The 23,892-nt window shown below is 40.1% G+C and overlaps 1 protein-coding gene across 1 annotated transcript in view; it reads right to left on the bottom strand.

The window, feature by feature from the left end:
* Positions 1-23,892, bottom strand: part of llgl2 (LLGL scribble cell polarity complex component 2) — a 51,080-nt gene that overhangs the window by 8,051 nt on the left and 19,137 nt on the right. The window contains exons 3-21 of the mRNA XM_049563033.1: positions 21,788-21,885; positions 17,305-17,386; positions 17,016-17,131; positions 16,032-16,190; positions 12,953-13,115; positions 12,712-12,844; positions 12,563-12,617; positions 12,216-12,370; positions 10,179-10,390; positions 9,778-9,845; positions 9,543-9,696; positions 8,621-8,725; positions 7,619-7,714; positions 5,570-5,766; positions 3,547-3,694; positions 3,216-3,363; positions 1,953-2,069; positions 1,696-1,862; positions 252-516 (exon numbers count right to left, since the gene is read on the bottom strand). Coding sequence (XP_049418990.1) covers positions 252-516; positions 1,696-1,862; positions 1,953-2,069; positions 3,216-3,363; positions 3,547-3,694; positions 5,570-5,766; positions 7,619-7,714; positions 8,621-8,725; positions 9,543-9,696; positions 9,778-9,845; positions 10,179-10,390; positions 12,216-12,370; positions 12,563-12,617; positions 12,712-12,844; positions 12,953-13,115; positions 16,032-16,190; positions 17,016-17,131; positions 17,305-17,386; positions 21,788-21,885 — 2,638 coding nt within the window. The remainder of the gene's footprint in view (positions 1-251; positions 517-1,695; positions 1,863-1,952; positions 2,070-3,215; positions 3,364-3,546; positions 3,695-5,569; positions 5,767-7,618; positions 7,715-8,620; positions 8,726-9,542; positions 9,697-9,777; positions 9,846-10,178; positions 10,391-12,215; positions 12,371-12,562; positions 12,618-12,711; positions 12,845-12,952; positions 13,116-16,031; positions 16,191-17,015; positions 17,132-17,304; positions 17,387-21,787; positions 21,886-23,892) is intronic.

Here is a 23,892-nt window from a genome sequence, read left to right as displayed (position 1 = left end):
CGTCTAAATGTCAAATTTGTTGTTAATTGTCATCAATGATACCAAATATATTTCATGAAAGCTGCTGCAGATGTATTACTTTATTTAGCAGGACTGGCCATTATTGTCAGTGCATGTGTATTTTTTGGTAAGTAAATGTTAGGCCTGTAGTTGTGATGGTAACAGCTAAAAGCTAAAGAATGCATTTTTATCCCTGAGGGGCCACTCAGCTATAGAAGTACAAAAGTGTATGTCAGCGTGTGTTTACCCACCCTGGCCATGTTTGGTGAAGACACAGGAAGCGATGCCGCTGACGTCCTCTCGGCGTATGCAGGGGTAGTGAACCTGCATCTTGACTGTCGGCAGAGACACCACATGGATGTCGCCCTGATTGGTCAGAACCAATAGGCCACTCTCACCGTAGTCCTCCGACCGACTGCTGCCAAACCAGGCCACACCAACCCTCCGCACTCTGGAGCCGTCCATGGCTGTCAGCTTCAGTTTCATCTTAGCGCTCACCTTTGGTAGGGTGAAAACCTGAACACACAGGAACATGATCAGCTAAACAACTATCAATGTGCGGTGTGTCCTTTCAGACAGCTGAACACTACTGAATGCCATTGTAATTTGAGAGCGAGAGATTTTTTTCCCAGACACGAACTGTTTTTACATCTTAGTTTTAAATCATCAGAATCTGTGATGTCTTAAATAATTTCTAAATTTAAAGCTTGAATAAATTTAATTCTACCACTGCCAGTTCTACTCAATTCTATTCTATCTTCAACATATACAGATCTTTACCTCTTGCAGGTTGTCTGGAATAGAAAATGTAAATAAACAACTGTTAGTTGAATAAGTCTATACATAATATGTGCCAGTTGCATGGTGCCATAACTTGAAATCAGGATATTAAAAAAAAAAAAGGAATCTATTTCTATTTGTATTGCCTTAAAATTGATCATAAGTGCCTAACAAATCATCTCTATGTAAATAAAGATACATATCCTATAAATATTTTATGTTTTGAGTACTTGCATGTGTGTGTATGTGTGTGTGCGCGTGTGTTTGTGACCGTGTTACATCTCAGTAATGAAGAATAAGAATTCCAATATCGAAAAATCAACTATAAAATAACAAACTAAATATCAAACTTCAATCAAAAATCAGGCCAAAATCAACTTTTTCCCCATTAATTGTATTTCTATCAAGGTGGAAAAGCCTCTGAAACAACACTCAGACCATGAAAAAAATAAAACCCAGAATGGTGTTGATTTGCCTGAACCCCTGAGTGAAATCCATTTGAAATGTTGCATTACAATCAGTTCTGGTTAACAAAAAATACGTATGTATAGTGTTGGGTTCTCTAGTGTTAAGCCAATTACAGCCTGCCACTCAAAACCACCATGTTCTTGCTCTTTCAGCCAATCAAAGATGAGTACAGATTTTTAATAATTAAAAAATTGATTTACTCTCAAATGAACCTGATAAAACTCAATAGTGGATTTCAAGATGATATGATACTAGATTCAATAAAGTGCTATAAAACCCACATCTGTAGCAAATGCATCATAATTGAGGTGAGTGAACATTAAGTGAAACCTTAATCTCAAAAACTGATGGACTGCTACATCTATACAGGTTCTGTGTGTCATATGTATAGCTGTTTACAGGTGTTTGTGTTGTGTGTGAAGGCCTCTGACAGTGTGTGATCCTGACCTTAAACTGCTCCTCAGATATGACCAGGAGGTGGTGTGAGCCATGCATGTCAGGTGAGCGAGCCAGGTCGTGGGCCACCTCAAGGGGCTCAGGTAGAGGAGCCCCGTGACCGTCCAGCACCACGATACCAACAACAGGAGCCCGGTGCATGAGCTGGATCTCCTTAGCTGGAATAAAGGAGGAAGAGAAAGAGAGGTTACAAGAGGACAGAGATGAGAAAGCATTCTACCCCAAACATCACAACCTATGTTTCTCACCCTGATGTGCAGTGACTGGTTCGTCCGCTCTGTGCTCTACGGGAGGAAGGCGGAGCATGTATGCAAACACACAGCCACCATTGGTCCCTGCCCATAGGGAGGGTGTGTTGTGTGAACCTACATGAACATGAGGAGAAATGTTAAAAACCAGAAGTACAATATCAATGTTTACCCTTTACTCACTCATATTCAAAGGCAATAGCAGCCTACAAATCTGTTTTTTTAATGCCAGATATCCAATCCAGTGTTTCCTTCATAAGCATTCTGCAATGGCTGAGTTATTGTGTTTTTAGCTGAGGTTGATTGGCTGTTTTGCACTCAGAGGACTGCAGGAGTGACAATTTTTGTGTGCCAAACCCCAAGTTAGTGTTCGCCTGGTTCCCTCATCAAAAAGCCAATAGGATTTTCCACCTGATTTTGGATTATTGCAGAAAATAAGCTCAGTGTTAAACAAAAGTTTATGATACTTGCATGTTTTATTCAGCAAGATAATCTTCACAGATAAACACCACTTTTATGATTTTTTAAGCATAAATGCAAAGATAAAAAGTACAAGGCTAATATTAAACTACATGTATAAACCAGCTACACCACGGTTGTATGACTTCAACGTTGCCACCACCACAAAGCTGTAAAGCCGTGCTTGGCATGATGAAGTTCTGTAGTCTCATTTCACCACTTGTTAGCAACCGCTTTTTTAAGACTCATAAAAGCTTCAAAATTCACAAGTGGGGTATTCACTGTCGTATTTTATGTCGTAAAACAAATCATAAAAAAGTCTCTTAAGCTTGTGTTAACTACAGATTGCATTTGTAGGCTTCTAACCCAAAAGCCATTCAAAGCATACATTGACTTTGAGACGAGGGAACCACCAGTGGAAAAAAATGCTGTCATTTTTGGTGTTTAAGACTCATTCCTGCACCACTCTACTGTTCTCCTTGAAGTGTGCTGGATGTCATATAACGTGACGTTAACCAGTCATGTGGTAACCTAGTAGGAAATTAGACCTTGTGTGCTCCTGGTATTATTTTGTTTAAATGAAACTCAACTCCAGATGTTTGCTCCTGGTGTTCTTCACCACTGTTTTGGAAGAATGAAATAACGAGAGTAACAGGCAAACCACCATTTTTAAATACAGTGTGGCGGTAGGCGGTAGAATGAGTGGCCCATCTGCTGACCCCAAGCAGTCAACCTAGGGTAAACATCGAGTTCAGAAAATGTAAAAATAATCAGTTACATTCAGAGTTCCATGATGTAACTTACTGTCTGAGAGGAAGGTGTCGGCGAAGTAGATTGTCCGCACAAGACCGGTGAATGAGTCATCGGAGGAGCGAGCCTCGATCTTCCTCTGAACGGGAGCCAGCTCCATCTCTGCAAGTTCAGCCTCCAAACGAGCGTTCGCCTCCTGGAGCTGCTCAGAGAGAAGACAGTGATGAAGATTGAAACAAAAACAAACAAACAAACAAAAAAAAACAGATTAAAAAGATGACAGTACTGTGGGGGTCTCCTCAGTGCCAGTGATGTGCCTCTGATTCCCTCCCTACTATTTATTTTTACTCCCACTTAACAGAAGAGCAGAGAGCTATACAGCTACCTTTGCGGCATTGTTGACGTGGTGTTTCCTCAGCGAGACTCTGCTGCGTCTGATTCTCCTGAAGGACTGTCGGAGGGATTTCTTGATGCTCTTCACCCTGGACAGAGGACCCTCCAATGCCAGCTGATCACTGGGGTTTAGGGTGCATCTACAGTCGGATAAATATTGAGTTAGTACATAAATTAACTGTTGATGTACACATTAACCTGAAATTTCACAAATCCAATTTAAAACCTCCTGTCAGAGTAATTATACAACCACTGCTTTAGTGGTAGTGACAGGGGTGTCCTGTAGCTCAGTGAGTCTCCACTTTGTTGTGTTTGTTTCGAGCAAAAGGTTGAAAGCTACTTATTTAGGCCACTTTGAACTGATTCTTCTTCATTTATGCTTCTTGTACTTCTCATGACAGCTATGTACCTGAAAATCCCATTAGTGTAGCAGTGCAGAAGAAATATTCCCTGAGCAGGAAAACAGCCCTGTATCAAGCAAGCCACTGAATGAGAGAGTGAATGCCCCTTTGCAATCAGTCCATCTTCTGTGTATGTGTATGCTGCATTTTCCTTCATATTTCTTCTTCCTAGTTCAAAACGTCATCTGTTACCCTAAAGCACAGAGTCGTTTTTGGCCATTTTTACCCAGGATTGAATTAAAAAAAAAAACAACATGGTAAAATAATATCAATATTCATTACCCACAATAATGATGGTATCAACATGCTGGTAACACAAGAGCAAATGTAGCAGGTCTGCCAACGTTCATATGTCAATCAGGAATAAACCGAGTAAACTGCAGATATGATGAGCATCACCATGTCACTTTATAATGCTTTATTAAAGGAACCCCCCAAATGCCCATATGTATATTGATTACTCACCCTGTGTTAGGCCAAATTTGTGAAGACTGTTTTTCTTACATGCCTCCACAGTGAACAAAGAATCAAAAAAAATAAATAAATAAAAATAAATAAATAAATAAAAATTCTTGATGATATGAAGTCATAGGGGTCTGCGTTTAATATCAGCAAACCTTTATCTGTTTCAAACTCTCACACAACTTTTGCAGTATAATCTAAGTCTCATTTATCCAGTTATATGCTCAGTACTTCCCAAACAGACAGACCTTTAAGACAGGGAACTAAACAGAAAGTGAAACTTATCTATGCTCTCTTCAAAGCCAGACTCTATTCACAAAACAGTAATTTTAATTACACCTTCCTTCACCGGAGCAGTTGGTCCACACTGCATCAGTCAATTACTTATTATTTACTATTGTGGGACTTTGGTGTTTTAAAGAGTTAGTCGGGATTTACCAAAGTCTCACAATAACATAAACTAACCAACTGTTCCAAGCAGTGGTAGACCATCGGCTCTTGTGTACAAGTACGGTTTTTGTCAGTGGAGTCTGGCTTTAAAGAGGGCATGAATAAGTTACACTTTCCATTCAGGTACTGACCTAAGCACTAGGTATACAACTGGATAAATGAGGCTTTGATTATACTGCACAAGTTGTGTGAGAACTTTTAAATAGGTGTTTTGTTATGGGTTTGCTGTTGTTAAAGACGGACCCCAATGACTTTAATTTGTACAGAATTTTCTCTGTTTTTGGATTCTTTGTTTGTGATGTTTTCTTCACAAATTCATCATGTCCTGGGGTGAATAATTGATATACAAATGGTCACTTAGGGGAGTTAAGTATTCCTTTAACATCTGCATCACAGCTAATGTGTGGTATATTTTGACGTAGTGTTACCTCTCAAGTCCCACTGCATGTGAAAATATGTGTTTATGTGTGCTGTCTCAAGGGGACTGTAACTCGAAGCAGCTTCAAGAGTCTAAGAGCTGAGGAGAAGGCTTGTGACAAAAAGACTGAATCCAAAAACCACCCAAAAAAATGTAGATGAAAAATAGTGACTGTGAAAGCATGCAGCTACACAACTGCTAAAACATGAAGCAGAGAAATCCTGGAGGATGTAAACTTTCTATGTACAATTACAACTTTAATTTTTTTCTCTGCATCTCCTTACTTGACGAAGACGTTGTTCTTCTGTTGGTAATCGTACAGGCCAAAGCCATGGCTGGTGCCAAAAGCTACCAGCTTCCACTCTGAGTGCAGGGTGAGGGCAGTGACCACAGCAGGAGGCTGGCACTGGACCAGAGCAAAGGGCTGGAAGCCTGGAGGAAACAGCACTGGCTCCTCTCGCACGTCCAGCTGAGTGTGACCCTAATTAACAACAAAACCAACAAAACGCTTAAACTCTGTGGTGCTGGCATAGTGCTATTGTCAGGTGGTAAATCATATTCAAAAGTAACTAGTTCAAAACGTGCCTGTTAGGAGAGGGCCAGTTACAAATACTGGCCTGTGGTATTGCTGCTCATACAGACAACTGCACACTCCACCCATCCTTGGGTCCTGAAAGTTACTTTATATGATGTTTGAGATGTTTGAGTTTGCTACAATGTGACATATCTGGTCTCTTTCTTTATTGCATCTTGATTATACTGTAGCAAGCAACAGAGAGCAAGCTGTGCTGGGTATTCTTTAAAAAATTCCAATACCAGTGCATATACATATACAAAGTGATACTGATCCCAACAGAGTAGTGCATTTGATACCTTTTTCCCCCTACTTCATATGACAGTCATATGAATGGAAGAACAAAGTTGTGTAAAATGCCATCAGATGCCACAGACATGTTGTTTAAACATACTTTGAAACCTTTTGTTTCTTGCATCTTGGCACACTGAACTGCCAACTCTGTTAAACACACTGCACTGTATGGGTTGAAGCTGGTAGCAGGCCAATCACTCGTCAGTAAAACTAAACAATGTTTGCAGTGATGAAACCATACAAATAGTATATGGTTTTTTTTTTTATAGATTTGGGCACAAAGTAGAATTACTGCCTCACACCCATGTCTGTCAAAACATAGATGCGTCGCACTCACAAGATCTGAACAATCAGCACAGTTTCAAGGTGGACACCCAAAAATAGTGCCACTAATTAAGTATCTGATTAAATGTCTTTCCTTCTGCTCCTGACATATGACATTGAGTAATGGCCACAAACATTGTTTTATGCCGAATATTATGATGTCACAGTGAAGTTGACCGTTGACCTTTTGGATATGAAATGTCATCACTTCATCATTATATCCTGTCCAACATTTGTGTGAAGTGTTGTCATAGTTAGCATAGAAAAACATGTATTGTGAGGTCACGGTGACTTTGACCGACCAAACTGTAATCAGTTTTTTCTTGAGTCCAAGGGGACATTTGTGCCAAGAAATTCCCTCTAGGTATTGTCAAGATATCGTGTTCCTAAGAATGAGAAAGATAAGGGGACACTGGCCTTGACCTTTGACCACCACCAAGTAGATGTTTGTGCCAAATCTGAAGAAATTCCCTCAGGTGTTCTTGAGATATTGCATTCATGAGAATGAGGTGGATGCAAGGACACACTGACATTGACCTCTGACCACCAAAATTTCATTGTTAAGTACAAGTGAACATTTTTGCCACATTTGAAAAAATTCCTTCAGTGTTCTTGAGATAACGTGTTCACAATTGTGTCTGTCTGAGACAGACAAAGTAACAGTAACCTTGACCTTTGACCACCCTGGCTATTGTGAGCACAAAGGCATAAAAATGATCGAATGCAGGTATTTTTTGCCTGTTTTGACACTACTTGGTACGGGGCCATTTCAGTCAATACCTTAAAGGTATCAAGTACTGATACCCAGCTCTACGCTGTACCTAGCATGCTGTTGGGTGATGTAACAGTAAATATGAGTCGTTGTCAGGAGTTGGCAGAACACTGCACTTCCTGGGGTCCTCAGCAATACAAGCCAAGTGTTCAGTAAATTGGATGAACGGTTGTCAAGACAGACAGACAGACAGACAGAGGCTCCTTCCAGTTTAGTTAGATGATACAAGAGATGTAACAGGAAAGTAATATATTGTAACTAGCACAGAGATATCACAGCTTTCAGAGCATGATGAGTAAAGAACTGAAATGGTCAAGTCCCAAGTAATGTATTTGTTTTTGCAGTAATCTGTCCAACACTGCTCATTACCTTCCAGCGGAAGCCCTCTTGGCCCTGCAGCAAATCCACAACTTTGGCTTCAACCGTCTGCTCTGCTGCCTCATCATTCAGTTCCAGCACCAGGATCTGACGAGACAAACATGAAACACAGTGGAATACAAGAGAGTAAGCTGAACACACCCTATTTAAAAACTGATCGCAAGTTTAAAACGGCTGAAGAAAAGGACTCCAACTCTGTTGAACTCTGGTCTTTACACATTCACCAGTGAACTCTGCATGTCTTTGTGCAGTTATGTGGAGGGTTAGTGAAGTTGACTGACCTCTCATATTCCATTAAAATCCTTAACAGAAGTGCACATCATAGAATTTAAAAACCCTCGACACTTCATCAAATGTTATTATTGTCACGCTACATATCTCTTAAATTGTTGTTTCATGGTGGATTTAGACAATGAGATCTGGCAAAGTGGTGACATGGCTGAAGACAAAGTTAGGCAGGTCAAGACATAAGCGGTCAGGTGATCAGACAGTTTGTAAGCAGAGCACCAGGTAAGCCAAACCCATTTAAAAGACAAAAAGAAGACAAATATCAAAACTTTCCTGTCTGTCTTTAAACTGTCTGATGGTGTGTCTGGTGATTCTTCACCAGTCAGATTTTGATGCCGCTCTGTGAGATCTCAGCAATTAACTTGGTGCAAACTGATACAAATGATGGGTAAAACTATGAAAGACAGGCTCATGTTGTAATAATAATAACCAGAATTATTCTTTAGAATAAAGTAGAGAAAACATCCCTGGATCCCTTGTTTGTTTATACTGTATATGAATGTATCAGTTTTTAAAATATCAAACATGCTTAGTCTTAAGGGATGCATTCAGTTCACAGCATAGTATGTACTTGTTATTTTTTTGTTTCTTATTATTTCCCCTTCCTGTGGAGAACCCTTTACAGCCGTGAGTAGGACTTCATGCAACATTCTTTAATTTGTTACCATGTTAAAAATTACAGTTAATGTTTAACAGTTATCTCACCTGTCCAGCAGTGCCAGCTACAGTCAGATAACCACTGTATTTACAAAGGTGGATCTTCTGAATGCCGAGCCTTGGGTCATCACTGTAGGGGTCAAAACAGCCGACCTGGACAAAAGAACAAAATAATAGGTAAGCCAGCAATTTACTATACTTTTAAAAAAGTTAGGAGACTTATGTGAGTCAGATTTTTTTTTTAAATCAATAGCTAAAAATTAACAAAGTCAAAGCATCATCATCATCATCATCATTTATAAATAAAATTGACTGAATGATTGATTAGGAAATATCGTGACTTTTAGTCCCTAGAATGAGTCAAGCTCCAAAAACAATGGTTCTTACAGTACATTTCCCACGATGCAACTCAACAAAGGCTCTTCATTAAACCCTCCATGACTGATAAACACCCTCTCCTTATAAACTCAACCTCCAGGTTGTAACTAAGACTTTAAGTTATAAATCAATAGTAACCCTGATGACATCATCAGGGTCATTTTCTCAGACTTGAAAAAGCTTCTCCAATCCTCAGAGGACATCATATGACTGATCTCACAGGCTGAGCAGTGCCACTGTGTAGGCCTGTCACAATTATAACATGATAACCTGATCACGATTATGTGAGGCGACTGTGATCATTCGGTCTAATTACACAATCAAGGGAATTTAAAGCCAATGTTACAAATGTGGCGACAATTAAAAAGTGAATTGGGTGTGTTTCCAACAGCTGGGTGAATAAGGTGTGTACCTGAGCACAGAGTTACAAAGTCAGGAAAAATTATTTATCGCAGTTATTTGTATGACAATTAATTATCAAATAAAATTTAATTTGCTCTTCTACTGTGAAGAGTAAACTATTAACTAAAATAATATCTTGGCTAATAGGTGATACCAGCTTTCTTCTGTTTCTGTTTTTGCAGACACACACCTTTCTGAATGGCGGCCACTCTCCTTCAGTGCCTTGGTTCATGTTATCGTTCTGATCAGCGTCTGTGTGGAAGACTCCAGCTGTGCTTAACTTATACATAGGATACAGACAGACTCCTGATGCATCCCAGAAACGCACTGTTCCATCCTCGTGCCTACACACACAAATAAATATGATACTGATAAATGTGTCAAAGAAATGGTGTCGATGGATATTTGCAGAGTTGAGAACTGACCCTGTGAGTAGCAGGTCTCTCTGTGGAGGGTCTGGGGCCAGGTTCTGTCCTCCTGTTATTGGCCATGGCTGCATGGAGAGAGGGGAAATGAAAGTTTAACAATAATACCAACATAATGCTTCTGTTCAACCAGAAATGAAGGAATGTGTCCATATTCAGGATACAGCATACCATGTATGATGAAAGCTTTAGAGTCTATAAAGAGTCACAAGCAGGTTTTGTATCTGGGTAAATGCTACATACAGATGTCTCTCAGCCAGGGTACCATTATACTTCTCTTAGGACCTTTCTTAAGAACAAATTTAGGAAAAGCTTAAGAAAAGATCGGTGAATCAGGCTCAATGTGATTTCATTAGCTAACACTTTAATTATTTTAATTGTGACATCTGCCCAAGGTGTACCTTTTTGGAGTAGTGTGTGTTCTGCAGGTCTCCAGCAGCGAGGACCCTCTCCCACAGTTTGAGGGGAATGGCAGAAACATGGTGGGAACAGGTGATGGCTGAGCTGTGGAGGGGAACCAGGTAAGGTGTCTGAATGACTGGCCAGCCTTCTGTTTGCAGGTCAATCACGACCAGCTCCTCCTCAACCAGGACCACCAGCGCACTGGGATCTCCTGCAAATGGACAGAAATGAACAATCACAGTAGTTATTGTTGTGTGGACACTGACCTGGGATAGGTTGGTGTCTCTTGTCTAGACTTATTTCTACAGTGTTATATAGTGTCAGAGAACATCTGTAAAAGATCTGGGCTTGAAAAAAGCTCTAGTAAAATCATACTAAAAACTAGAATTGCTGCCCTGCTGTTGTATGCCTACACACACCAATCAAGTTTGTCTTACAATTTACATCCATGTCTGTGAAAACATTATAAACATTAAGATGTCACAGTTAAGGTGGCCTTTGTTTGACCTCTTGGACAGTAAATGCCATCACTTAATCATTATATCCTATTAGACATTTGTATGAAGTTTTATCATAATTTTCATTCTTGAGTCCAAGTGGATGTTTGTGTCAAATCTCAAGAATTCCTTTACAGTGTTCTTGAAATGTCACGTTCACAAGAATGAGACGGACAAGGTAACAGTGGACATTTGTGCCAAAATTTAAGAAATTCCCTCCAGGCATTCCTGATGTATTGTGTTCACAAGAATGGGATGGATGTACATACAGACAACCTGAAAACATATTGTCTCCAGCCATGGCTATCGCCAGCGCAGAGGCATTAAAAAAATACCCAGTTCAAACAAATGATTCAAACCACTTTCGTGAAAGCAAAACCAAAAGTGAGCACACCCAATGTCTGTTAGGAGCAAAACTGGTTGAATGGTCCATGTATATCAGAGACGACATATCTTCAGACTGTTTACATCCTTCCCTTGTCCACAGTGGAAGTTTATAATGAGTATATTTATATGTAAACTAGAACCTATATTACAGAGAAAAATCAGATTACAGGAGAAAAACACCATTAGTTTACATTAAAGGTGAAATCTTGGGATAGTACTACCTGCCTGATACAAACTGGCTAAACTTAGTCTAATGTGTAAAATTGGCAGAGTGGTGCTTACGCAGGGCAGATACTGTACGGATTACTGTGGATCAGGGGGAGGATATTTTGAGCAGCCCTGCTGAAACTGAAGTGGACAACAATCAACTGAGCACAAGTGCTAGTGGGTACTAAAGCTGCGCCAATAAGGGTCTCCACTGAACCTGATGAGGGACTGGTCATTGTAGTGTATGAGACTTGTGTAGAAGAGTTAAAATGCAGATATTACTATTACCCCTTTGTACAGCATTGCTGTTGCTGACAACAGTCAACTCTGCAAAATGTTTTGATAAACAATAAACCTGCCTCCTGCGTGAAGTGTCATAGCTGAATAGGGTGGGCCTATGCTACTGTATTTTGCTGTCAGTCATAGTGGTGGTACTAAGAGAGTGTTGAATTTTCAGAGGCGGTCACACATTAAGTTAGCAAAGAAAATAATTAAGCACACATTTGTAGGTGCCTGGCAAGTGAGCTGACTGCAATGTGCCGAATAGGGCAGGAGAAACACTGATTTGTATCATGAAACTGCAAATTTGAGCAAGCCCTCAATGCTTTCTCTTAATAGCAGAGTCAGTGTTTTGGACATATTTCAGTCGATACCAAGTATTAAGACTTGATACCCAGTCCAAAAGTTGCATTTATATCAACATAGTGTGTCACACAGTTTCTTTCTAAATTTAAGTAAAAGGACGAATGCATAAAAAATAGTAAAAAAAACCCCAAACCCCTGACTTCTTTGGAAATAACTTGCTCACGCTTACCTACTAAAATTGTGCAATCTGAATCTAAGCAGTTTAGTCTACAAAACTTTGCCAAACAGCTTCCTTTCCATCACTGTGTGTGGTGTGTATCTGCTGTACATCAGTTAATTGTGTTGGTGTGTGTTGCCTGCCTGTGTGCTGTGGTCCGTCTCTGATGGCGAAGAAATCGATGATCCTGGAGGTGAAGTCCAGAGCCACGTGTGTTTTACCATGAATCACCGTGATACAGTGTCTGTCCCCATAGCTGGCTCTGGGCATACCACCGCTGAAGAGAAGGAACGGAGGCCTACACACACAAACAAAGGTTCAAGTTCAGTTCAGTTTGCACTGAGATTAATGTGTAACAACAGGTCATCTAACACATCTGGGAAATTAAGTTAAACATTAGAACGGTGAGGCTGTTAGAACCACTTTCACTGAGGGAAAAAATGTAACAGATGTCACAAATTAATCACACTGGTGAATAAAGTGAACTCACCCTTCTTCCGTAGGTAGCTGAACTATTTTAGAAATGGCCTTACAGGGGAAATGTCCTGCAGTTACAAAAGACGAGTCATTATCAGTCTCCAGAAAAACACATTTCATGCAGGAAAGAAAAATACACAGCAGACATATCTTCATCCTCACCATAGGGGATGTCTGATTTCTCCTCCTCCTCGTTCACATCGTCGCCATTCACCATCCATCGACAGTAACTTCCATCACTGTGTGAACTGAGAATGTAGGCTCCGTCCTCTGTCCACCACACGCTCTCCAGTTGCTATGGTTACATGGAAAACACGTAAGGCAAATACCAAGGTTAAGTTTGCTGGTTATGACCACAGTTTATCCAGGACTGGCTGGTTATACTGAGTTACAGAGTACTTACCTGTGTGGCGGGGATGTGCTGGATGGCGCGCTGTTTCTCTAGATCCCAGATGACCATGAGACCTCGTCCGTAGCCGATAACTACCTGGTTTGGGTTGACTGGGTTCTCCTGTAAGGCCTCTACATGTTCCAGATTCCTGCGGCCAATGTAGTCGTCTGGGACACTGGAGGAGACAGAAGGAGGATAAACAGAGGAGAGAGGAAAGAATGAGTGAGAGAGACACAACAGAAAGATGGGAGACAGAACATCAACCTCATTATTGATCTGTTGGGACTGAGATGCAGTTTACACAGAGCTGCTTTGTTGAGGACACAGTGATGTATTATATTGTGTATGTGTGTGACAGCAGTTTAGTCTGAACGATCAATACACATTTACGTTGTTTATGGTTCATCTGTTTGAAATACAGGACCTGCTGTGCAGTGCGTTTCCTTGGGAAAAAGAAAAAAAAAAACCCCAGAGAATCTGAAAAAGGCAAAGCTACTAAATATTAGTGTAAGCTTGTGCTATGGTTTTTTTCAAGCCCATGCATTTGTGCTGATCCCTGTCTTGTAAGTCAAACTATTTAAAGTCAGGAAGACACCAAGGTTGGATTAATAAGGGCCCCAGACCCTTACTGGGCTTTGACACCAAACTTTAAGCTCCACACAGATAACAACAACGATCCATCAGTCTGGATCGATGTATAGATTTAGTGATCAATGAGCCAATACCATCATTGCAAACTGAAAACATCAATCCATATCATCATCTTTAGGATACTCCTTTATTTTGAAATTCTGTGTCACCGTCAAACAGCAGCAGACACGGGCGTCCCATGTCCCTGTCACCCCCTTCACGCTTGTTTGTCCTATACATTAAAGGCCAAAATGCTCCAAAAAAAAAATTCTTAAAAAAACAAAACAAACAAACAAAAAAAAACCCAGCAGCAGACAGATTGTGGCAAGCAGCCAAGAAAAGTCGATGAGGATAACATTATTTATTCAGGAATAAATAAGTAGCATTGAAGTATTTTGCATTTCGGAGAAAGTACGGGTCAACCGACAAAATGCTAAAAGCTGTATGTAAACAATAAAGCTATAAAATAAAATACTCAGGAAGCACAACGAACCTGGCCAAGCATCTCACTCCACCAACTTGTACCAACACAGCAACATAAGCTGCTCTGTTTCAAATATGACAACACAACTGTTTTGCCTGTGAACCTTGACATTGAAGAATATTAAAACTTAATAAAGTGACATATTAACAGCCTTAGCCTTACAGTGGAAATTAAAACAGATTTAGCCGTGCAGGATATTTGCGCATGCCGTGCAAATGGAATTTTGTCACTGATATAAGTTTTTTACTGCCAATTACATGATGTAGCCTACATAAAGTGTTGAGTTGAATTGTTTTAGTTCCTACGTTCCCTGAAGGCAACATGAAAGGGGAAGGTCCCTAGTCTTTTTGTTAAGGTGTCTGTCATGATTCTACCACCCTCTCAGTTGATGCCACGCCCCCATGCTAGATCAGAGCCAAAAGTCTGAAACTGAAAAGAAAAGATCTGAAAGTGAAAAAGAAATATCTGAAACTGAAAAAAGATTTGAAACTGTAAAAAAATAAGATCTGAATCTGAAAAGATAAAACATGCAACTGAAAGAAATAGGAACTCAAATATCAAATATATGAAAGTGAAAAATGAAAATAAAGAATCTATTCAAAAGAATTACCAGAATGAATCATAACTATATTTAACCTGAAAAAACTTTTAGTACACTTATTATTGTACTTTATTTTGAATACATTGATGTATTTGTCAAAATTCAAGATCAAAACTTGAATTTTCAGTTTCAAATTTTATCTTTTCAAGTACAAACTTTTGGCCCCAATATAGTTCCACATGATGACCCCTGGAGAGATTTTAGCCAGCACCAAAAGAAAAGAACTGAGAATAAAAAATAGCTATTCAAATCTTCTCAGAATGTGTTTAATAGCTTTTTATCAGACAAATGCTGAACAAGCAGAACGTAAACTTTCATACAACATCTCTGACTTCCAACAATCAACTCCAATATCAACCTACATTCTACACATGCGGCTGGCTCTGGTTAAGCCAGCTAAGCTGCATTGTTTTAATTGGGCCTGAACGCTCTGCTGTGAAGCTAGAGCTAATAGGAGATAAGGCTTCCTGTGATCATAAAATAAAAGCCATTGCATTTCTGGAGAAAAGCTTAAAAATGCCCCCCCCCCCCAAAAAAACCAGTGTTTCCAATAGGCAAAAATGTGCCTAACACGACAATCTCCTGCTGTGCATGTACATGTGTGCAAGGGCAAAACACCGGAGATTGTCCAGACATGATTCTTTGGACATTGTAACATTAATGACACAGATCGTCTTCCCTCAGTAAAACCAGTTTTGTTAATTTGGGGTTCATTAACCTCGCCATGATAGACATTTTAGTTGATCAAATGGTCAGACATGAATGGCGTCGGGGCTCCAAAGGCCCCATGTTGTCTGTATGGAATTACTTTGTGGTAATTTAACTGCAACTTTGTTTGGCAAATACAGGCTGTACGACTAGAGCAGAACAAAAACTGGAAAAGTAAGAACCCTGAGGCAGCTCCTCCATTTTTTTCCTCATCTTTTTGAGGAGCCCTGAGTCAAATTTGATTATATTTAATATTTTGGTTGATATTGTGCTAACATGGAACATTTCACTAAGACATTTCACTAATAGTAAACCAAAATAACATCATTTTTGCTGTCCCAGGTGTTTCTGTTATTTAACTGTTAATCCTACCCATGATACATGCCAACATATGTGCTGCTTTGCTGATTAGACTGAACAAAACACCTAGCTCTAGTTCATATGAATGTAATTTTGTATATTGTTGACTAGACAAAGATCTGAGTGAGATCCTGGACACACTGATAATGGATGTTATAAATGCTGTTGATCTGTAGAGTGTTATCAGCTAGGGACAGCTGCACAGAAATCTCAGCTCCCTGATTAGAAAGATCACGCTCATTGTCATGATAACGTGAAATCAGTGCTATAAATGATGTTCATGGTGTTGGTGTGCTGTTGTTGCCCACCTGCTGGCCACTTGGTCAAGACTAATGTTTCTCTCTTCCAGCTCTCGGAAACCTGGGACTTCAACTATAAAGACATGTCCTCCTTCTGTCCCCAGCAGCAGCAGCTCCCCTGAGGAGTGAGCCAGCACTGCTGTCACTCTGGTCACACTTGGAGGTGCTCTGAGGAGGAGAAGAGGGAGGTGAGATCAGTTGGAGAAATCATGGAGGGTTGCGGTTTGTATAAAGCACAGCTACAGCTAACGATTAGTGTCATTATTTATTAATCAGACAGTTATTTTCCACCATAATCATGTGGTTGACAAAACAGTGAAAAAGGCCAGTTTGAATTTCTTGTAGACTGAGGTGGTATACTCATGTTGCTTGATTCAGCCAAATGGCAAAACCTCAGAGATATTCAGTTTACCATTATAAATGACAACAAAATACATCAAATGCACACATTTGAGAACATGCAATAGAGCTGCACCAAGAAATTGGTGCACCATTTATGGTCAAAAAATGAATGAAATGATTAACTAATTTTAATCGTCTCACTGCTGAAGCTCTACGATACAGCATGTTTATATAGAATTTATAAAACTGGGTAAGTGAGCAGTGCCTGGATGAATAAGCCTTCTTGACCAAATAATTTCAAGAATTTAGGAGCTCTAGGAAGTAAACCAATTACAAAAAAACTCCCATTCCACTCTTAACACTAATACAAGCAACAACCAGTGTTTGCTGCAGCTGATTTGGCCTGAAGGCTTATGTTTGATCATTCAGCTCCACCTTGATAACTTCTGAAGGACAGGAAAGTACCACCTCAGGATCGGGAACTTTTGTGGACCAGACACTACATCCCAGAAACCAAGACTGGAACTTACATCCTTTGGTTGAAATGTAGATGAAATTCAGAAGCTCCTAAAAAAGTTTCCCTGAAAACTACCGGCACTGGAAAGGGTCAAGAAAGAGGAAAACATGTATTTGTGTGTGCGTTTGTGTTACCCAGGCGGTCCAGTGAGTGTGAAGCGTCCTATCTCCAGCAGTTCAGAAAGTCCCTTGTGAGCTCTTAAAGTCCACATGTGCAGACTGTTGTCATCCAGCAGAGTCACCAGCTCAACCTAAACACGAGTCACAATCAATCAGTACTGTCCTAAAACCTAAGGCACTGACTGGTGGCTGGGAGGGAATACAATTCTACACTTAAAACACTGTCTCCTTCATGTTAAACAAAGCAGGCTACTTTAAAAAGCAAAATGTGGCTGGGAGTGTGTTACACTGTACATTTTCTTACCTGGTGGGGAAGGAAGTGCACCTGTGTGACGGCAGCATTCTCATCATGGAGACCCATGAACTCCACACCTGGAGCTCCATACCTGACCACTGGTTAAGGACAGACTGGATTTGTGATAGACACAGTGCTATTTATTTAGTCTTGGCTCATTCAAATAGTGACGTTCAGTGAACATTTTCACGGCAACTTTCAAGGCTGCTGTGAAAACAGAGAGGAAACCTAGGAATATTCAGGCCTGAAGAAAAAAAAGAAGGAATGTCTGATGAGGTTTATCTGACCCAAATGTAGCATTTACACTTAACTGAGCTCATAGACAGTATGTGGATATTTATGTTTAAAAGTGAAAGCAGATATGCTGTTTGTTATGCATCTAAACATTTTCAGTCACCTTTTGTTTCCCTGAGCAGCAGTATTAAAGTAACCTGTCAAGTTTTTGACTGTGGGTAGCAGTATTGAGCATCTCTTTTTGAGCAGGTCCCTGTTTAGCTTGTCTTATATTAGTGCACTATGACACAAGTGCACAGGCATGCACTACAAACTTAGAGAAACTTATGTGCAACTTTTGTTACCATCAGTTCAACTGTACTTTACTATCTATTTGTTAGAAGCCATGTTTTAACCCCCGAGTGGACACATGGCTGTGTAAAAATGGTTCTTTCTTCTCTGACAATTATCATGGAAAGCAAATGCTTTTACTGATTTATCTTTTTTCACCTTATTATGAACACATTACTTTTGTCCATATTGGGATTCCAAAGAAATAATTTCACAGTGAGCTGATTGGTCAGTAGTAAGGCTCATAATGCACTGGGTATGTTTACATGCACACCAATGTTCCACTATTATTCTGAATATGACAATATCCTGAATTTGATACGGACCATGTAAACTGCATATATAGTTAGGATTTCTTGAATTGGGCCTTTTTCCAAATTGAGCATTTTCCAATTAAAACATGTAAGATATGCTGGTATTATTTAGGTTTTAATAGCATTATTTGGATGTATATATGTATGGACACTAAATTCAGAAGACGCATCTCAGCTGGAATTTTTACTACAGTTTGCGACACATGATCTCTTGTTTGTTTACAGTCTGCTCTGTGTGTTGTCATGGAGACATTGTACATAAACCAACTCACCAACAGTTTGTAAACCCAGTTCAGATCAAAGATTCACTAGGAGATGATTTGAAACAGGCAACTACTTGCAATGTGCTGTTATGCAACGCTCTAAAACCTGGGGTCCGTTTCACAAAGCAGGTTTAGTGAAAACTCAGAGTCTGTTAACCCTGAAATGAGGGAAACTCTGAGTTTTCCGTTTCAAAAAGGGAGGTAACTCAAACCAGAGAAAGAGGGGTAACTCTAGCCTGTTTCAGAGAGAGAGGTAACTTAAGCTCTCGGTCAGTTACCGTAGTAACAGACTCTATGAACCTAACCTGGTCGGGACCAGGTTTTTCTCAATGAACCTCGAGTTTCTCTCTGTCTCCGCCCTCTTTCAGAGCCACACACTCCATTTGATTTCCTCATTCATTCAGTCAGCAGGTGAGTTTTGGCGTTGCCTAATTCTGCCGTCTGTCATTTTAAAAAATCATTAAAAAAAAATCAGAGTCAGTATATTAGAAGTCCATCAGGCATAGTAGGTGGCGACTTTTTTCACTAACATGGCATGTCCTTTTGATAACGATCCCGTGGATGAAGGTGCAGCATTACTGCAGAGAATTAAATATTCGTCAGGAGATGGTTATCAGACCGCGCATAGATGTTTTAGCATTTCCAGACAATTATATTTTTGAGCTGAACCTACCGTTTCATGTCACAGTCCATCATCTACATACACAACCTAATCCGTCCTTAGATTTGCAACATTACCAATCGTAGTCATGCTCTCACATCCCAGCAGATATTGTGTGTTGCGCTGCGTTTCTTTGCAAATGGAAGTTTTTTGTACAATGAGATGCTGAGCACTTGAGTAAGGCAACTGTATGCAGGGCGGTCAGAAAAGTGTGCTCGTTTTACAGGCATCTGCCTTCTTTCTGTTGGCTGAGTAGAAGTATGTGTAAGTTTAAATAGGCTTAATTATTTAACAGAACATGATATAGATGAGAAGACATTGATGTGTGTGAAAACAGCATTATGTTGGGGATAAAACAACTGCACAGTCAAACAGCCACTTAATATTTACTTTACAATGTAAAACATGATCAAAATGAGGTTCCCCCATGAGATTATGCCGAGGTCTTACCTGTTTGAACAATGTGTTTACATTTCATCCTGAACTGCTGCCAAGTGCGCTTCTCCCCCGCGGGACTGCACCTAAATGAAATAAATTAATAGGCTACCATTCAAGACCCGAGCAGCAATGTTCTCCCACGCTGTCTCCCTCTCTTTTGCAGCTGTAGTGGTGTTGCACTTCTTTTTGAAATCATGTGCAAACTCGCCATATGAGCGCATTAAGATTTCTAATTCTAGTGGGGTGAAAAACACAGCCCTCTTCCGCGTTGCCAAGGTGACTCGTCGAATCGGGGCTCCATTGATGCTGGCTTTTTATAGTTGTGGTGCATGCGCTTAACTCCAAGTGAAACTACTCCAAGTTGATTAAACTGATTCAAATCAGTTGTTCTGGAACTGGAAACTCAGAGTTTCCTATCTCAAAGTAGATCAACTCAGAGTTCAGGATTAGACTCAGAGTTTGTTAAACCTGCTTTGTGAAACGGACCCCTGCTGGTTCACATCAATGCAAGTAGATAGACAGTGTAGCATCTATGCAACAACTCTATGTACTTCTGTTCTGATTTCCAGCTTTTCAGGCTTATTTTGTGTAGCATCTTAAAATATGAATGAGTATAGTGATGGTGAGATACTTGCTACAGCTGCATTTGTAGTAGTGATGAAACGGTGAAAAACAAACAAAAAAGCGAGCATCGGATAGACTGTATTCGTAATAAATATGCCAAAATGATATAAATATCAGCGCTTATTAATCATTCAGTGAGAATGTGCGTGAGGGAGTATAAGCACATAGCCACCGGCGATTTGACCAGCAGAGTTGCAGGTGACACCATCAGCCGTCTTCAGTCAAGCTCAGACCGGCCAGTTCACACAGCTGCAACTTCTCTCTGAAACTTTCTAAAATGGTTTTGTCTTGTCGCAAATCTTTGGTCTAAACTGGGTGTAAGGCTTAGTAGAAATGCATGCTCAAAAGCCCACATTTCTGCTCAGGAGAAGACACATACATACCTATGTTCAGACATGAAAGGAATGAAAGATGAGGGTTGTATTCATATGGTTGAACAACTCTGCTACAGGCAAGAAAACCGAAAAAATCCTATATCTATGCAAAGAAGCAAAATGACAAGTAGATTCAGCTGTTCCACTTCTCCGTATTTTGACGTGACAACATCTCGGGGCACTTAATTCAGAAATAAAAAATAACTTAATTCATACAAAGCTGCATGTCAACAGGAATGTTATTGGGACATGCATTTTCATTAGACATGTAAACAGCATAGTAGAAATATTGTCATTGTCGGAATATGGTTAAAAATGCATGTAAACACAGTCACCCTTTCTATAACAAAATCGCAATTATAAAGGGCAATTTTTAAATCGCAAGAGCCGTGAATTTAGTTATAAAGTATTAACACTTAATGGCATAATTAACAATGCTCAGTGACACAAGTGAAAGTTTGAAAGTGCACAAATTGTGTGAGTTTTTAAATGGATGTTTTGATACAGTCTTCCTATTGTTAAACGTGGACCCCTATAACTTCAATTCATCCAGAATTTTCTCTGTTTTTGGATTCCTTGTTCATCATGGAGGCATGCCAGAAAAACTAACGTAACACAGGGTGAGTAACTGATGTACAAATGGTTATTTGGGGGGTGAAGTGTTCCTTTCATCTCTCATGCTGCTCACATGTCAATGAGCAAACCATTGCACCAGCTGAGCTGCTGCTGTGTGTCTGACCCTGACCTCAGTGTGGAGAAACATCATCATCCCCATAGAGGAATACCATTATTACATGATACATGTCTGCTATATAAAAAGAACAGAAGCTGCTCTGTACTTTGACTGACAATAATCATTCAAAGATTTTCCTTCATCTGTGCCCTCTTGCATTTTTATCCTGGAACAATCTGCTGCATTGTATGAATGGATTATCCTAATGAGAGAAGGTACCGCAGTTATCAAAACCAGTGTGTGTCTCAGTGTCAATGGGTAGAGTGTACTGACTGGCTCCGCTGCACTCTCAATGAGCATAATTGTGCGAAAGGCGACACAGACTCCACTGTCTGAGAATGCCAGGCGGCGTTGAGCAACAGCGTGGGAAAATGAAGCACCTGAAGCAGGTACCCATGTGAACCGCAGACAAGGATTTAGCAGCGTCACAGCCGCTCATTAGCTCTGCCTGCCTCAAGTTCAAACATGATGCTCCGATTCCTCCCTGACAACTATTAACATACAGGTAGGGTGAAGGATACAGTTTGATGGCCCCGGAGCGGGTGCCGATGGCCAGCAGCTGCAGAGAGGGACTGTAGCCCAGAGCGCTGGGCTGGTGGGGGAATCCATGCTCCACAGTCTGAAGAGAGAGAGAGGAGACAGACAGAGGGAGGGTGAGACCGAGCTGTGACAGTAGAGACAATGTCAGGACAGGATGGAGACAACAGACTGCAGATAACAGCATTTGGACAAGTAGTAAGAAGGACTACAGATAACACAGAAATAAGAATCCTGCTTTCTCAAACCCAGCCTCTGGCACTTCCTGTGTCATATCTGGGAACTGTAAAGTATCTTGCAGGAGGACTTCTTGTTTAGTTAACTGTTGAATAAGCAATCAGGATAAAAATACTTCATGTAAACAGCTCAGTCAGTCTTTTTTGGAACATCTAAAAGTTCTGGATCTTTAGTATTCTCCAGGGACCAGATGTATAAAAGTCTTTGAACACCAAACACTTGAGTCAGACATGAGTCACATATTTGATGACTTTAGACTCAACTTAACAAAATCAAAAAAAGACCTGCAGCTCGACTTTTACTTCAACACCAGTGACTAATGACTTTAATTGGACTTGAGCCTTTTGGTTGGAAAATATTTAACCCCCAAGCCTAAGGATTATAAAGTATATTTTAAACGGTGCCACAAATCAGTCAATTTCCTAAATCATCGAACATTAACACCATTCATTCCCACAAACTTAATTCCTGAGGTGATCTGCTTTGTTTGAACCAATCCAACAGCATCCAGTCCAGTTCCTGGAGAGAACTATAAAGTACCATAAAGCCAATGAAATGCAGCAGCAAGACTGATGAGAAAACATATGTGCATGGGGAAAGAACCTGTGGTTACAGTTTCCTGATTGTCAGGTGGGTCTGCAATGCTGGTCACATAATGTCCCCTTGATGATACAGCTGCACTGTACTTTGAAACGCTTAATTAAATTCAGTGAAGCTGTTTGTTTCATTGCTTTATATCCATGTAAAATATACAAATGTCAAATAGAAGGTAATCTGAACAAGAAAAAGAAAAAAGGTTGTGTTATACTAATCATCCGCTTACAGTGATCAATTTCCAGGACAGACATGATCACCACTGTCCCTGTTAATACAGAGTACGGCAAAGAGGAAGGTCAGTTTCACACTGGCACAGTCCTCTGACAAGACAACATTCATCGTTGTCCACAACACTTACACACAGATATGTGTGCCTGCATTTGGCATCCAAATTATTATTTCATCACATGCATTTTATCAACAGCAGTAATATTGCAGCCATCATCATTAAGGTCAGAGAGGTAATCAATGATTCTGTTACAGGACCTAAAATCCAGACTTTAATGATTCACAATAAATGCCCGATTGAAAAACATGTAAAAATATTATGAAAAATATACTGCTCCTAGTGCAGATAAAAGATAATACTCACAAAATAAATCAAAATTAAATCGATAATATAAATATAAATCGATTTTTGACAAATTAGTTGTGCAAACTACAAAAAATTAGCTCATCAACACGGACGGCTGCTGAAAGCTAACATGGTGACAGACTAACTGCACATGTTAACAGACTGGGGGTGCTTATCATTATGCTAATGTGTCTCCTCACTTACCCTCTTGTCTTCCCTGAGTCCTAGCTCCTCCCTGCAAAGATCTGCCCTTAGCTTTTGAAAATTTTTTGAATATTTAAAAAATATACTGTAATATATAAACTATAATATAATATCTTTTTTTTTTACAGTAGAAATTCAGGTTTTCAATCTCACTTAAGCCCAAAGCTGCTGCCATGGTTTGGGTTCGGCTTGGAGAGAAACTGTGTGGGTTCATGTAGGGTTGCGCGTGATGTTTTGGGCTCATCAGAGCTTTAATGGGAAGACCCTCCATGATGGCAAAGGGGGGACGATTTTCAGGTCACGGGAGGACAGAGAATGTGAGGAAGCATAAGTTAGTATGATGAAAAAGCAGCCAGAAGCTGCGCCAACGAGCGAGCGAGCGGAGCAGTGTGTCGAACATAAGGCAGCAAGATTGCAATTAATGTCACAATCCAATTTGCTTAAGTTGCAGAAACACCCAGAGTTTCTGCTGGTACC

This window comes from Epinephelus fuscoguttatus, linkage group LG20 (genome assembly GCF_011397635.1).
Source record: "Epinephelus fuscoguttatus linkage group LG20, E.fuscoguttatus.final_Chr_v1".
NCBI lineage: Eukaryota > Metazoa > Chordata > Actinopteri > Perciformes > Serranidae > Epinephelus > Epinephelus fuscoguttatus.
This window is presented reverse-complemented; position numbering and strand designations above follow the sequence as displayed.